Source organism: Haematobia irritans, chromosome 5, assembly GCF_050003625.1.
Source record: "Haematobia irritans isolate KBUSLIRL chromosome 5, ASM5000362v1, whole genome shotgun sequence".
Classification (NCBI taxonomy): domain Eukaryota; kingdom Metazoa; phylum Arthropoda; class Insecta; order Diptera; family Muscidae; genus Haematobia; species Haematobia irritans.
Window position 1 is genome coordinate 173117459 of NC_134401.1, and position 15770 is coordinate 173133228.

The window sequence follows — 15770 nt, forward strand, 5'->3', positions numbered from 1 at the left end:
TAAGGCATAACCGCAAACAAAATGTTTGCTGATCGCATTTAGTTACTTTTTAAGTTAGAGGGTTGAAATATATAAAAGATCTATTTTTGAATATTACACTGAAAAAAGTGTGAACCCACCAGGAAGAAAAATTTTTGGTTAATTTTACAAAATTTAAATGATTTTTAGAAATTTTTAACTAAACAGTATTACAAACGCTGACATCACACCGATATTATAAAAATAAGTGAATATTTTTCGACAAATTCGCTAAAATTTACTAGACATAATTAATTGTTTTCACTTGTTAAAGAAAAGTTTGTAGTTTGAAGGAAAAAATTGGAGTTCAAAATTGCAAAAATGTCTTTAGTGCCATACGAAGTTCAAGATGGGCTCATTTATAGTACACCCAAAGAAATTTGTTAGTAGGGACAGCAGAAAAGTCTGCTAAAACAGCAGAAAGTCTGCTGAAAAAGGGACAGCAGTCACTGTTTGCTGAAATAGCAAACATTTCCTGCTATTTTTGAAGCTCGATTACTCTAAAACATGTTTTATTTTGGCTAAAACAAATAAAAATGTCAACTTAGGAGCTATCCTAACATAATTGAAACAATATTTTATGAATATCTATAGTATGTGACCAAAAATCTGAATATTTATCGAATTGAGGCATAACAGCAAACAAAATGTTTGCTGATCGTATTTAGGAGCTTGTAAGTATATTACGGTGCAAAAATATACCAAAAACTACTTTTGGTTTTTAAATATGCTTTGGGGAAAAATTTATAACCTAAAAATTTTATAAATTGTTGTTCATTTGGCCCTGAAGTACAAAAATATAACAGCAGACATCGACTGCTGTTTTTAGCAGACTTTTTTCTATGAGTGTACAATTTCCAAATTTAAAGAAATAATGAACTATTTTGAAAAAAGTACGAATTTAGTAAATCTTTAGACATATTTTCCCCCGTTGTTTAGTTCATTTAACGTACAAAAAAAATTATTAGAGTAAATGAAACTTTCTCCAAACATAATAATTCCTTGAACTAAAATAAAATTAAATTGGCTTTAGTGACTTTGTATTATATATGTTGGATATATAAATAAATAAGAAAATAAATAAATAAATAGAGGGATCACTTTTTTAGTGTAGGCAAAATTTTAATACCTGAAATCCTAATTGTTTTTCGCTAGACAATATATTACAAAAATATAACATATCGACATTATTGTCGGTCCGAAAGTTCTTGGACCCACCGCCTAAGGAGGTATCACGACATAATATCGGTTACAACATTCTCATACATAAAACATTTTTCAACGTCGTCGCATGTCGGTTTTTGATGACCCAAGTAAAGGTAGGTTAGGTGAGGTGGCAACCCGATGTATCGGGATCACTTAGACTATTCAGTCCATTTTGATACCACAGTGGTGAACAGAGCAGGTACCTCGAAAATAATTATCACAAAGGATAAAGTGAAAAAAGTGTATCGATTGCAGACCTCAAGAGAACGTATTTTCCAGGCGAGCTACAAAGTCTATGTTCTTATCGGACTACCTTTGTATTACAATTTTTACATTTTGCGGCAATAAAGTCAAAACTACTATTTCCCTCCCATTTCAATTTCTTCGAAAACTTGCGCATATGAAAAGTAAACGACTGCAAAATCGCAATGTTAAGATTTGTTGGAAACTATTCAGCCAAAAAATGTTTGAAAATATACGACAGTCTACTTTCATTCTATTTCTACATACCGTTTCTACAGGATCCGGAAATTTAATTTCCATTTTTGGACTTAACAAAGCCTCTTTATCCAATGTATCTTCACCATGTTCGCTAACATGTTTCGAAGACAACTTCCTGCCGAAGATTTGAGAGGAAAATTTGTACTTGTTATTACTGCTACTATTATTGTTGTTCACATTTTTCCTTTTCTCGTCTGGAGTTGTCTGACAACTTTGCATTGTTGATTTAGAATATCCTTGGTCATAGCTATAGCCCTCGGACTTGGGTATCTTCTTACTCTTTTCGCTAATGTTATCCATACCACCCAAACTCGTTTGAATTAGAACTGCTTTGTGGCGTTGTTTTTCACATTTATCACATGTTAAAATGCCCATATCGGTTTTGTATGCTCCCGTCTTCAGTGTGCAATTCTCCAAAGTGGCATGAAGTGGCTGCGGTGTTTGCTGGAGTTGGTGATGATGTGAACCGACTGCTTTGGTCGACTGTTGTTGCTGTTGCTTATATAGTTGTTGTTGTTGTTGCTTCCGTTTATGTTGTATGGCCTCGTAGGCATTAGAGCCATACTTTTTGCCCTGTTTTAGATTTTCGTGCAGACAATTTTTGATATTTTCCAAACAATTTTGGGATAATTCATTTTTAGCACACTTTCGATACATAAACTCCTCCTCGCCATCATCGATATTCGTCCGCAATATTTTATGGTACATTCGAAAATTATTGGGATTCTTTTGGCAAGTGTTACGTAAAAAGTATTTGCCATTTTCATCTTTGTGTGAAAATAGATTTGAGTTCATCAATATATCGGATACAAAAACACTCTTTTTATTCATTCTGTTGGCCGTGCACATCATGGAGAAGAGTTCACGCTCGACGAATTTCAGTTTTTGCTTGCTTAAGATTTGAAATTTCGTTTTACGGGTTTCCACTAGGGGAGGGGTTTTATTCTTGGATACGTAAATTTCACATTGGCGTAGAATTTCGTCTAATTTACGTATCTCATTTAGTTCAATGCAGGATTTCTGTGACATAATGCAGTAGTGGTAATCCGAAATTGCAAATTTAACATCTTGGGGAAAAAGCAATGCAATGACAAATTAGGCCAATTCAAAAGGTACTTTTCACAATTGAACTCACAATATTACATCAGCCTCAATGTATACTATATATTATATGAAATTACATCAGCCTTAAGGTATACTATGAATATTGGCGTGTGAAAAATTTATTTTTTTTTACACTAGACTCATTTCTGCAATATCCTTTTGAACTCCTTATCATTTCAAAATGTATCACTTATTAAGAACTGGTTTTTATCATTTTGTTCTCCTTTTTTAATATCTCATTTGTATCTGCACAAGTTTCTGCTACTGACTGCAAGAACATATTTTTTCTTCACTGGTGACTTTTCATCCTTTCAGCGTTGCCATTGTATATTGTACAAACATCATGTTGGCAACGTAGCACTCGTGTGTAATGGTGTGTATTCACCACAAATGTTATTCGCGTAAATTTTGGGGATGGTTTTAGTCGGTGTTCATAATAAATTCGTATTTATGGTCTGTACTATGTTCGCTTTTCGTTGAAAATTTCGCGGTTACTTTATTAAAACAGTTCAATTTAAAGCAGATAACTCAATTGATGCGCAGTTTCGTGTTCCTCTAGATTTCGGAATATGTTTGTTTTCATTTATAATTTTATTTATTTCAGGAAAAGTAATCGCGAAAATAAAGTGATTTTAAACTCGAAAACCGAACATAGTACCTTTAGCTGCTGAAAGTCAGAATTACGAATTGCGAAATAAGAATGAAATAATGCTTTTTCTAAACAAATTGAAGAAAATTGTCTAACATACAGCTCCAATTCCATGAGTCTTCTTTCTTTAAAATGCATTTGATTTCCAGCGCTAAATCAACTGTTTTTCGCAAGACGTCGTCGCCACCGACTATATTAGCTCATATCAACTAAAACTTTAACGGAATTTATCTATTTACATTTTTTTATTTACTATACTATTTACTACTCAAACTAAAATTTGGTATACCCCACCCGAAAACCATTTGTGTTGAAATATCAAAAATACCAAATTAGGGGTTTCGTTCCACAACTTTTCCTTCTGATACGCTAACGGTTTGATGAAATTCGTTTATGTTGTTTACAATTATGCTACAGCGCTACAGCTTAGAACAGAAAAAACTTAACAAGTATATGCAGCTCTAAGTTCAGCCACGCAATTTCACCCCAATTATTCGAATATTTAGTTTCGGGCAATTTAGATGACCAGTGGAACTTACATTACCTCAAGAAGCGATATCGGGATTTCTTTCTGAAACCCAAGAAGTCAAATCACATGGATCGATACACACCTTATTCGGCATGGCTGTGTGTGGTTCTAAAATATCTCTAGATACTCAATTTGAGGCAAATCGAATAAAGATTACGGTGTCTATAACCCAAGACAAAAATGCCACACATAATTTGTTTAGCGAAAAAGAGCAAAAACTAAAAATAACGGGATATCTCAAACAAAAAATTACATTTTTTTTCAAATTACATTTTCAGTGTAAACTAGTGTTATTTATTATTTTTTTTTTTAGAACATGGGACAGTTTTCTCGAGTTTAATTCATTTAAATTCACTTGAATATACACTCAAACATATGGTGCACTAACGACAATTTAACTTTGTTTTAGTTCACCAAAATTGTTATGTTTTAGTTAACCGTTGGTTCAATTTCAGACTCTGGCAAAACACAAGAACCTTTCTTATACCTCATACACATTAGGCTCCAAATCTATTAAAAGTCGATTAGAAATCCCTTATTTAAAAAGCAAATGACAGTTGAAATCTAGATAAGTGGATTGTGGAAGTGTATGTGAATAAGGTATTAGAATAAGGAAAACGTTCTATATGAAACGTTTTCAGCACAAGAAAATTAAATTCCAAATTTTTTCAAACCTATCAAATATCCCAAAAAAAAATTAATTTGAAAATGGTAGAAAAAATGTAAAAAAGTTTCACTTTCGGGAATTACTCTACATCTTGTTTATTCGGAATTAGGGACAAGGGCAATCATATCATATTAAAGTTATGTATTCTTTTTATAAAAGCAAGATAAGTATTCACAAATATGAAAGAAAGCTTTTTGTTTAAGGTCTGTGAAGCGATAAAAATGTTCAATCTTGATGGGCTCCTCGTTAATTTTTTTACGTATCAAATGGTTTGAAACATTTCCCGGCTAACTTACGGGTAAATATCCCAAAACTCGTGGAGAAACAACCTTAACTCAGGAAGTTTAATGTAGGTGAAATATCACAGTGTTATTAAAAAAGCCACAATGAAACTCTCTTGAACACTTTAACAAGCACTATGTAACACGCACTTAAAGTGATATCGAAACTAATACAAATCTATTGCCAGTGCTCCGTTAACAAATATAACGATAACATTTTTTTATAACAGTTTAATATACTTTTCTATTATTCAATATCCATTTTCGATACATGTGCTGCATGTAGTTTCTTTCGTTCTTTAGAATCAGGACCATCACTTTGGGGCAGTGTGTTTGATTTCAAACCGAACTCATTAACATTAATTGATTGTGGCTCCATATTCATATTTTGCGAGGAAACTGTTTGATAGACACTTAAAGCTTGTGCAACCAATGATGATATATCTCCTGTATTCGCTGGCAGAATAAGAGTGTTATTGGTTTTCGCTAAATGCTTAAAGGCGGAAATGTACTGTTCAGCTAAAGTTAAAGATGCGGCATTTTTACCATTCTGAAAAATAGAATTTTAAATGAAGTCTTTTCTATATATGTCAATATAATAATATGGGATTACCAAATCCTGTAACGCCTTCGAAAGCGTTTGAAGACCACGCGCTCTAGCATCAGCTACGGCCAGCATAGCAGCTGCTTCGCCACTAGCCTTATTAATCTGCTCCTGACGGTCGGCTTCTGCTCGAGAGAAAAAAATTAAATACTGCTTTTCAAAATTATACGAATAAATTACCTGAAGCCAATATTCTTGATTGCCGTTTACCTTCTGCTATATTTATATCAGCTTCTCGTCTACCCTCGGACTCCAAAATTGCAGCACGTTTCCTTCTCTCGGCTTCAACTTGCATTTGCATAGCTTCGTGTACTCTTGAAGGTAGCTATAGGAAACATTTTACATTACTACACTATTCATTTATTTATAACAATAACTTACCCTTATATCTCTGATTTCATATCGAAGGCAAGCGATACCCCAAGCTTCACTAGCCTTATTAATTGAATCCACAATGCTAACGTTAAGTGATTCTCTTTCTCGAAAAACTTTATCCAAAGACATTTTTCCCAACTCCGAACGCATAGTAGTTTGGGCCAATTGTGTAATTGCAAACTCAGGATCTTCTACACCATACGAAGCTGAAAGCAATAAAAAGTTATGGTTATATATTCTAATTAATTATAAAAAAGTTTGAGGGATTTTATAAAAATTAATTAAATTAAATTAAAAGCTATGGACAAAAAGAAATCAAATTTGCTTCTAAAATGGATAATATTTATTATTCTTGTTGAATATTACTCCCTTCTAAGTAATTTCCAGTAAGTTTATTTCCTTTTTTACAAAAAAAAATATTTTCTTCATCAGCAGAACAAAATAGTTATTCGTTAGAGCAACATTAAAGTTAGGACGATGAGAAGGACCATAGAATACAGTTTTACAGTCATTATTGTAGGTCACATATAGAAATAGAGTCTTGATTTTCAAACTCATTCCGCTTTATAATATTACGTTTGGATTGAATTTTATTGAGACTATTTTACTTAACGAACTATTCTATCTCAGAAGGTTATATATGAATTTAATGAACTCATCTTAAAGAAATGAGATAAAAATTATACCTTTATGGTTATGTAGAAGACTAAACTTCACATAAATATGGTTACAGATCCCATCATATATACTATTTGAAAGGAATGAACTTACCTCGATATGGATCTATTATCCGTAAATACAAAACACCATCTATACTCAGTGTAACATTGTCTGAGGTAATGGCACTCTGTTTTGGAACATCAATAGCAATTTCCTTGAGACTTTGAACATACTTTATTTTATCCATGATAGGTAATAAAACATTAAGGCCTGGCTCAAGAATTCGATGAAACCGGCCCATACGTTCCACAATCCATGCCTAGAAAAACTTGTTGTTAGGAAGTTATCTAATAAGATGATTTCCACGCATCTCCAACGAAAGGAGTAACAGGGATGGAAAGCTATATTTTCTATTATAAATACCGAATTTGTACTGTGGACCTACCTCCTGTTGTGGAACGAACATGATTATTGTGTTCATTGGAGTTGAAGTTTTCATTCTAAATTGATTTAGTAGAACACTTGTGCCGCGACGACGCGTGATTGCTTGCTGGAACAAATATATTTGAATTAATGGTTTTATGCTGCACCGGAAAGTAGAGCACCAGGTAGAATACCAGGTTTTCTTACCTTTGCTAAAAGCCTCCCAGTATTAACATAAATCGACATTTTATAATTTATTAATGTCTGGATTGCTATTAAAAATCTTGGACAGCTATTAGGAACGTCTTTTGATTATGTACGATAACTTCTTTTGAAGAAAAATGTGGCATTACTTGTTCTTGTGGAATTGTACAACCCAATAAACACAGGATGAGCGTTTTTCAAATGCAACAACTTTTCAGTTTGAGGGTAAATATAATTTTCAACATAAATTCAACTTGACTTGAAATAGCTCATCTTCAATACATCTTCAAATTGTTTTGCGAATTACTTCCAATTTGCCAAAATGTTGACGAAATCTTTGAAAAGGTGTTGAAGATAATATGAGAAAACTTTGACAAAACACTACCCTAAAATGCAACGAAAAAACCATGTGGTTTTCAATACTTATTTGTGCAACGAAGTTCGTGGTCAATTGCAAGAAATTAAAAAAATGGAAAATTTTAGACAAATAACCAAATAGTTTATAAAAATAGGTAAGTGAAAATAAAAAATGAAATAAAACTTTAAGGAAGTCACTAAATGTATATCTCTTTGCAGAAAACTAAAATTATGGATTCTACGTTCTTGAAAACATTAAAAAGCTGACCGATGAAAAAATGGTGGACAATTAACTGGAACTGCTTCAAATAGTTTATAATAATTGGTACGTCAATATGAAAAATTAAATCAACACTTCAGAGAAGTCACTAAATTTAAATCTCTTTGCAGAAAACTAAAATCTTTGGATGCTACATTCTTGCAAACATTAAGAAGCTGACCAATGAAAAATGAGTGGCTTATCGACAAGAAAAAGTTTCCAGAAACATTACAAGTGCAACCAACTAAAATTGTTAAAAACAACAAATTGTTGAAATCAACAACTTCTGGAACTACCTATCCTACCTATCCTATCATCTGTTTAAAATGGATATTTTGTGAATTCCTTCTGCTGAAAATCAATTCTAGCACGCGGTCCAGTACGTTCCTAATTTCAAATTGACCGCAGGTTAATACATTTTAATGCTGTTTTATGACACCAAAAGGAAGGAAATCGAATTATAAATGCAAAAGTGTTTACTAATAATGTTTAAGATATTTAAAGTTTTGTTGTTTGTTTTTTTTTTTTTTTTTGTTCTTATTTGTTGATATGTTTAATAAGATCATTATTTATCAATTGGTATTGTAGTGTATTATGTAGTGTAGTGTATTATTATATATTTTATTTTGATGAAAATGAATAAATTATACAAAATTCATAGAATTTTGGCTTTGACTTTCAATTTGAAGTGGGGATATAATTCATACAAATTTAGGTTGAAAAGTATTTGCAACGATGTTAATTTTGAATTTGACTCGCATCGAAAATTGTTTGACAAATTATTGAGTAGCGATGCATTTCAATTTGAGGATAACACTTGAGATATTATTGCTAATGTGTTGAATTTCACTGTTGAGGGTAATGTCTGTTTTTTGTTGAGAACGCGATTTTCTCAACAATTTCTCAACTTGAATATTACCCTAATCCTTTGAAAAAATGTTTGAAAAATTTTTGAAATTTAGCATTTTTCAAATGTTTGTGTTTATTGGGAATAGTTATGTTTTCTTGAAATACTAAATTCACATTTAATACCATTCCAATAGAAGCGAACATTTGAAAAAGACTTAAATTCAGCAATTTTTCAAACGAATAGGTTAATATGAAAGTTGTGAAATTGTAATTGTTGAGCAAATCGCATTCTCAACAAAAACAATACATAACTCTCAACAGTACAAATCAACATATTCGCACTAATTACTCAATTGTAAACTTCAAACTAATATTCATTGTCTATCAATAATTACTCAAACAGTTTTCCAAGTGCGACAAATTAAAAACTAATTTTGTTTGGATTTTTTTCAACCAGTCAAGTCAAGTCAATAACAAAATTCTAGGAAATTTGTATAATTTATTCATAATTTCAATAAAACTTTGAATATATTAAACATTATTTTTAAAAATGTTTACACCTAGAATTCGATTCGAGTATGTGTCATTCAAAGATTTTAGTTTTGTACAAATAGATATGAGTTATTTATTTTTATTTTTTTTTTTTTTTTATTTATTTCAACTTTATTAGTAACATAGCCTCATAGAGGCCCTATTCGTTACAAAATATATTATTGGTTAAACTTCAAATATTTCTTAAACACTAATAATAATAATTAAAAATTAAATATGATATCTATAACGTATCTCTATATCCTACTGACAAATCAATTTTACCTTAAAAAATGTAATGAGACCGTTAGTGTAAACTACTAAGTTTCTAAAAGTAAAAATAATAACAATGATAATAAAAATACAAATTATTGGGCATAAATAAAAATTGTGTACATTAAAGAATTATGGCAATTACTTTTGAAGATAATGAATTTAATTATATTTGTACTAATACTTTACCGATTTAATGAAATGAATTGATTTTATTTATTATTAATCCCAGATAACAACTACTAAAAAACATGTGATATCAATTGCAAATCATTAAGAATAAAGTATTCTTGGAGTTGCACCACGACAAGTTACTACAAAAGGTATTGGATGAGTTCATTTTAATATAATGTAAAAGAGTCGTTGTGGTCAGGTAATGCTCTTTACAGTTATTACGGACGGAATGTCCGTGTTTGTAAAGAATCTTACAGTGTGTCGGATCGATTCGTCGACGATGACTAAATAATCGGTAAATGTGTTATCGATCCCATAAACATACAGCAGTATCGATTATGCCTTCGGACTTAACTTATAATGTGCACAATATATGGGATATGTTCGACACGAGCACTGTCGTCCTTTATCGATACTTTATTGTAGTAGCTTGGCGTGGTACAACTTCTCAATAGTGACGGCGCTTTTCCGAGGAGTTTTGGATATCGTATACGACTGTTTTCCACGTAGTGGGGATTCTCAGAAGCGCCCCCAAATTCAAAAAATGTTGGCAGGGAAGTTCCATTTCATCCTCATCGCAACCATAGAATCGTAAGTGACACTGCAACAATCGCCAACTGTGAAAGTATTTTGGCATCACTATTCGCATGAAAGTATTTTGCCATTACTATTGTTACAAGAGCCATTTTATATTTTGTGAAACACCAAGCATAACTAGCTTCTTATAATTTATTTAAATAAAAACGATAATAAAGTGCTGAAAACATAGTTATTTCGCTTAAAATTGCCGCGATTCCGACCTTCAAATGCTCCAATAACGCCATATAATAGTCACTGTTAATGGTTTTTCCCTTCTCAAGATAATCGATAAAAATTATTCCATGCGCATCCCAAAAAACAGAGGCCATTACTTTGCCAGCGGACTTTTGAGTCTTTCCACGCTTTGGAGACGGTTCACCGGTCGCCGTCCACTCAGCCAACTGTCGATTGGACTCAGGAGTGTTGTGATGGAGCCATGTTTCATCCATTGTCACATATCGACGGAAAAACTCGGGTGTATTCCCTGCCAACATTTTTTGAATTTGGGGACTCTTTTGAGAATCCCCACTACGTCGAAAACAATCATATACGACATCAAAAACTCGTCGGAAAAGCGCCGTCACTATTGAGAAGTTGTACCACGCCAAGTTACTACAAAAATGTTTCGCATGAGTGCAATTATTAGGTGCCTTTATAGATCAATTTAGAACGACGCCAATAAGGGACCCTCCAAACAATCAGAAAAAGTGCATTTTAAGATAGTTGTAAAAGAATCATTGTGGTCGAGTAAAACACGTTTGTTTAGATATTTATTAATTTGATTAATTATTTACAAATTCGTAAAAATATAACATTTTTACCACTATCACATTACATTTAACATAATTTTTGGCATTAATGATGATGTTGAGTTACAAGTAGCGAGTTACATGTTGCTGCGTCTATCAACCAGTGTTTTTATTCCATGGAGGCAGCGTGTCTGTAAAATATCTGAAAAACAATCACTTTATTCCATTTGGAAAATCACCAAATTGTTCACCAATATACCTTTCACAATTTTAAGCGTATAATCTATGTTTTCAGAACTTTATTTTCGTTTTTATTTAATTAAAATATAACAAGCTGGTTGCGCTTGGCGTTTCACAAAAAAAATGGCTTTTTTAACAGTAGGGATGGCAAATTACTTGCATGTACTTTTTGATGTACCTTTTCATGATGGTTGAATTGACATTTACGAGTCTGTGGTAACGATGAGGTTGAAATCGAACTTCGAAATGCTGGCAGGGTTACGAGTTAACAACTGCAAACACCGCTCAGAATCATCAACACTTTGTTTTTGGTCAAATGTGAGCTCGCGCGGCATCCATTTTGCACAGAGCTTCCGCATATCCAAATATTGATGAATGATATGACCAACACGTTCCTTTGATATCTTTAAAGCCTCTGCTATCTCGATCAACTTCATTTTACGGTCATTCAAAATCATTTTGTGGATTTTTTGATGTTTTCGTCGGTAACCACCTCTTTCGGGCGTCCACTGCGTTCACCGTCCTCCGTGCTCATTTCACCACGCTTGAATTTTGCATACCAATCAATTATTGTTGATTTCCCTGGAGCAGAGCCAGGAAACCCATTATCAAGCCAAGTTTTTGCTTCCACCGTATTTTTTCCCTTCAGAAAACAGTATTTTATCAAAACACAAAATTCCTTTTTTTCCATTTTTTTTTTTTCACAATAACAAAAGTTGCTTCACAAAAGACGCTCTATCTCACAAACTAATTGACTTACAGACGTCAAATTTTGATACGAATCATTTGAAGGTTGGTACTATATAAAAATAATATGCATTTAATACTAGCGACGCCATCTATGTGTCAGACCAGGGACTTATCAGCCAACTTGTTATTAATGCATTAAAATATGTTATATGTGATGTGATGGTCGTATAAATTTTATATTTATGAGAATTTATAAATGTTTAATAAACATCTAAACAATCGTGTTTTACTTGACCACAATGAATCTTTTACAAATATCTTAAAATGCACTTTCTCTGATTATTTGAAAGGGCTCTTATTGGCGTCCTTCTAAATGTATATAAAAAGGCACCTAATAATTGCACTCATGCAATGCTTTTTTGTAGTAACTTGGTGTGGTACAATCTCTCAATAGTGACGGCGCTTTTACGACGAGTCTTGGATATCGTATCGACAGCATTTGTTCGATTTCATCCCCATTGCCACAAACAACAACTGTAATGGGAATTTTCCAAAAAGTACGAAATCTACATGAAAGTAGTTTGCCATCACAAGTTAACGCCGTCACTTATTTTGCTCCGGCGTTTTTCTACTATTTGAAACCGTCATTATTTTTTCACCGGCTCTAATCTAAACTAATCCATGGATGAACAAGAAGGTTAAGCGGACCTTAGACGTTCGGATAAACACTGCGACAGAGGTTCGTCTATTTGTTGTGTGTTCGTTCAAGTTTTGCCCTTACACTGCAGGAACAAATGTGATGACAACATCAAAAAAATAAGAAGAAGCATAAACAAACAATGAAGTTGTATGAAGATTTATGGGTGAAACCATTTTTTACTGAAAAAATGGAAGAAAATAATAAAAAAATCTTGATATTTGTATCAAAACAATGATTCATGAAGTAATCCACATTTAATATATCACAAATTATATCACAAAACATATTTGTCGCCTGGTTTTCCATTGATTGGAAGTGGAATTTTTCCACGTTTTTGCCACAATACTGGTTTAGATTTATATATTTATTTAATTTTCAACCAGAATTGGCGATCCATCACTAATTTCATTGCAGAAATGCCTGTTTTTAATGTAAAAATAAATTTGTCTTTGATAATGTTTGTCGAACATCCCCTTACACTCAATGATTTGTACCACCCAACCAGAAAAAATCAAAGTTGTTTTGATTTTATGCCAACACGTCCCCGCGACAACCGAACACGACCTTATACTATCGGATTTGTCGCCGCAACGTGTTTTGTCGCAGGGTTTTTCCAACCGTATTAGGTGCCCTTTAAATCATACAATTTTTTTATTTCGACATTTTAAAGGTGAGTACTATGTTCGGTATTTTCACCAAAACACTAAATTAAAAGTACAAAAATGTTTATGAAGACTATTATATTTTTATCAAGTCTTATCAAATAATGGATGGAAAAGATCCAATGAATTGATTGATAATCATTTTATATTTCTAAATTAATTAATTAAGAAAAGTAACCGTGAAAAAAAGCTGATTTTCAGCTTGAAAACTGAACATAGTACTCAGCTTAAGATGTCAAAATCATATGTTTATGGTGATTTCAGCTCTCCAAATGACACTGCATAGCAAATGCATCTCAAACAAACTCGCGCATTCATAACTGGAGAATTGTTCGAAGATGACTTGAGTATCTTGATAACATATTCCAGACCCAACATACCACGCACATCAGTTTTTAAACTGCATCATAAACTGTTTTTGTTAATAGATGGCGAAGATCCATTAGACTGACTTCCATTCTTAACTTTGGTGGGTATTATAGTCTTATTTGTCTCATATCGGCGTTCCTCGGATGAATTATCCACTTCACAATAACTCATAGGTGACGCAATTAAATTTGAACCTTTATTTTTCTCTGGATTTAAATTATTTTTTCAGGACAATTGAAAGAATAAATAATTGCCACTTTTACCAATGGCATACGATTGTTTTATCAGCTGATTTTGACTTCTTAAAATTGTAAAAAATATATTGAAATTTGTTGTTTTTGTTATCGTGATTCAACCTCCTTATTCAGCCATGAACTAATCAAGGGAATTTTGATTACTTTTGACTACTCGTTACTACTCTATACTTTTGAATTGAGTACTCGTTACTATTCGTTACATTAATAACGAGTAGTAACGGGAGTTGACATCACTGATAAACGGCGTAACAACTTTGAAAGGCGACAGTTTTTTGACCGGCTTTTCTAAATTGCAAAAATGTATTTGATAGTATTTGTTTTACTTTCTATGGGTATCATTTCATATGTATGAGTATTTCATTTCAAATTCAAAGTAGTGCGCTTTACAGGCTATCAGTTATTCCGGACGACAGTGCTCGTGTCGAACATATCCCATATATTGTGCACATTATAAGTTAAGTCCGAAGGCACAATCGATACTGCTGCAAGTTTATGGGATCGATAACACATTTACCGATTATTTAGTCATCCCCGACAAGTCGTATCGATCCGACACACTGTAAGATTCTTTACAAACTGTGAAGTCTGTGAACACATTTTTGAAATCGTTTAGGTCACAATTTTAGTTCAATCGACATCAAATTTGGCATAGGTAGGTATGTGTTTTTGTCAGAATAAAACCCTATTGATTTTGGAAGAAATCGGTTCAGTTCTAGATATAGCTCCCATATATACTATATCTTTCGCCCGATATCTACTAATACGGCCCCAGAAGCCAGAATATCAGCCAGTTTTGCTTTGAATTTTCATAAGGAGTGCAATTTATAGTTTCGTAAAGTGTGCCGAATTGAAATCAATTCAGATAAATATGTTTTTTTGATTTCAAATATGGCCAAAATATCCACATTTTTCTTTTAAAATCGAAGACGTGTAAAACTGACTTAAACTTTCCTATACTTCTAATACATATATCGCTCGATAAATCATAAATACATTTTCTGTATTTTTAGTGAGAACTTCTCACATCGAGAAAGCATGAAACAAAAAATTCCATTGTTTCTCGATTTGTGAGTAAAAACTGTATCTCTAAGAATATTCGGAAACATACAAACGAGTTTTTGGAATTTTCCAGCCAGCTGTCAAAAAACGTAAACAAAAATATTTTAATAACAAAGTTTAGTGAAGTGAAATTTTTTGAGAAAAAATATATGGGAAAAATGTACAACGTCGCGTTAATTAGAGCGCAAGAATACGATCGTCGAAATATGCTGCGCCTACATCGTAGAAATTTACGAGATACTACAAATCCCTTCGAAATTCCTGACGAACGCTTCCGTGAACTTTATCGATTAAATAAAGCAGCTGCAAATTGTTTGCTGGAGGAAATAAGTCCATATATGAAAAAAGGATTGAGGAAAACATTCATCCCTCACCCGATCCGTATGTGTGCTGCTCTACATTTTTTCGCCACTGGATCGTTTCACAGAGATATTGGTCAAGATTTTATGGCCTCTATAAGTCGGTCAGTGGTATGCCGATGTGTCTTAGAGGTGACTGACGTCTTGGAGAAAAGGCGTATGCCTAAATATATCACATTTCCAACTGTAGATGAGTATCACATTATTAAAGAAAAGTAAATATAATTTTACAATGTTTTCTACAGTTTCCAAGAACAATGACGCTGATTAAAATAATCAATAATGTATTTTTGAAGATTTTATCAAGAAACGGGATTTCCAGGAGTAATTGGAGCAATCGATTGTACGCATGTTCGCATTAAAAAGCCCCCGGTTGAAGTTGAGACTTGCTACCTTAACCGAAAAGGATACCACTCCAAGAATGTACAACTGGTATGTACAT

At 32.7% G+C, this 15770-nt stretch overlaps 2 protein-coding genes and 2 long non-coding RNA genes across 5 annotated transcripts in view; 1 reads left to right on the forward strand and 3 right to left on the reverse strand.

Moving 5' to 3' along the window:
• sei (potassium voltage-gated channel seizure) overlaps window positions 1-3118 on the reverse strand; it is a 34924-nt gene extending 31806 nt beyond the window's left edge. Inside the window, exons 1-2 of one of the 2 annotated variants that reach the window (XM_075308766.1) lie at window positions 2861-3118; window positions 1735-2792 (exon numbers count right to left, since the gene is read on the reverse strand). In XM_075308766.1, the coding sequence (XP_075164881.1) occupies window positions 1735-2754 (1020 nt within the window). In that variant the 5' untranslated portion in view covers window positions 2755-2792; window positions 2861-3118. The remainder of the gene's footprint in view (window positions 1-1734; window positions 2793-2860) is intronic. The other variant, XM_075308767.1, reaches the window with a different exon arrangement.
• A 1626-nt stretch (window positions 3119-4744) lies between these two features.
• Stoml2 (stomatin like 2) lies at window positions 4745-7384 on the reverse strand. The gene is made up of 7 exons (XM_075310902.1): window positions 7225-7384; window positions 7040-7144; window positions 6706-6913; window positions 5941-6140; window positions 5740-5884; window positions 5569-5684; window positions 4745-5505 (listed from the first exon to the last, which is right to left on the reverse strand). The coding sequence occupies exons 1-7, from the start codon at window positions 7261-7263 to the stop codon at window positions 5203-5205; spliced, it is 1116 nt and encodes a 371-aa protein (XP_075167017.1). The 5' UTR covers window positions 7264-7384; the 3' UTR covers window positions 4745-5202.
• Window positions 7385-7395: 11 nt separating this feature from the next.
• Window positions 7396-8500, forward strand: LOC142239125 (uncharacterized). Its single transcript, XR_012722921.1, has 4 exons — window positions 7396-7446; window positions 7567-7733; window positions 7798-7903; window positions 7969-8500. It is a non-coding gene; the product is annotated as an uncharacterized LOC142239125 (long non-coding RNA).
• Window positions 8501-10980: 2480 nt separating this feature from the next.
• Window positions 10981-11358, reverse strand: LOC142237663 (uncharacterized). Its single transcript, XR_012722540.1, has 2 exons — window positions 11252-11358; window positions 10981-11194 (listed from the first exon to the last, which is right to left on the reverse strand). It is a non-coding gene; the product is annotated as an uncharacterized LOC142237663 (long non-coding RNA).
• Window positions 11359-15770: the final 4412 nt, after the last annotated feature.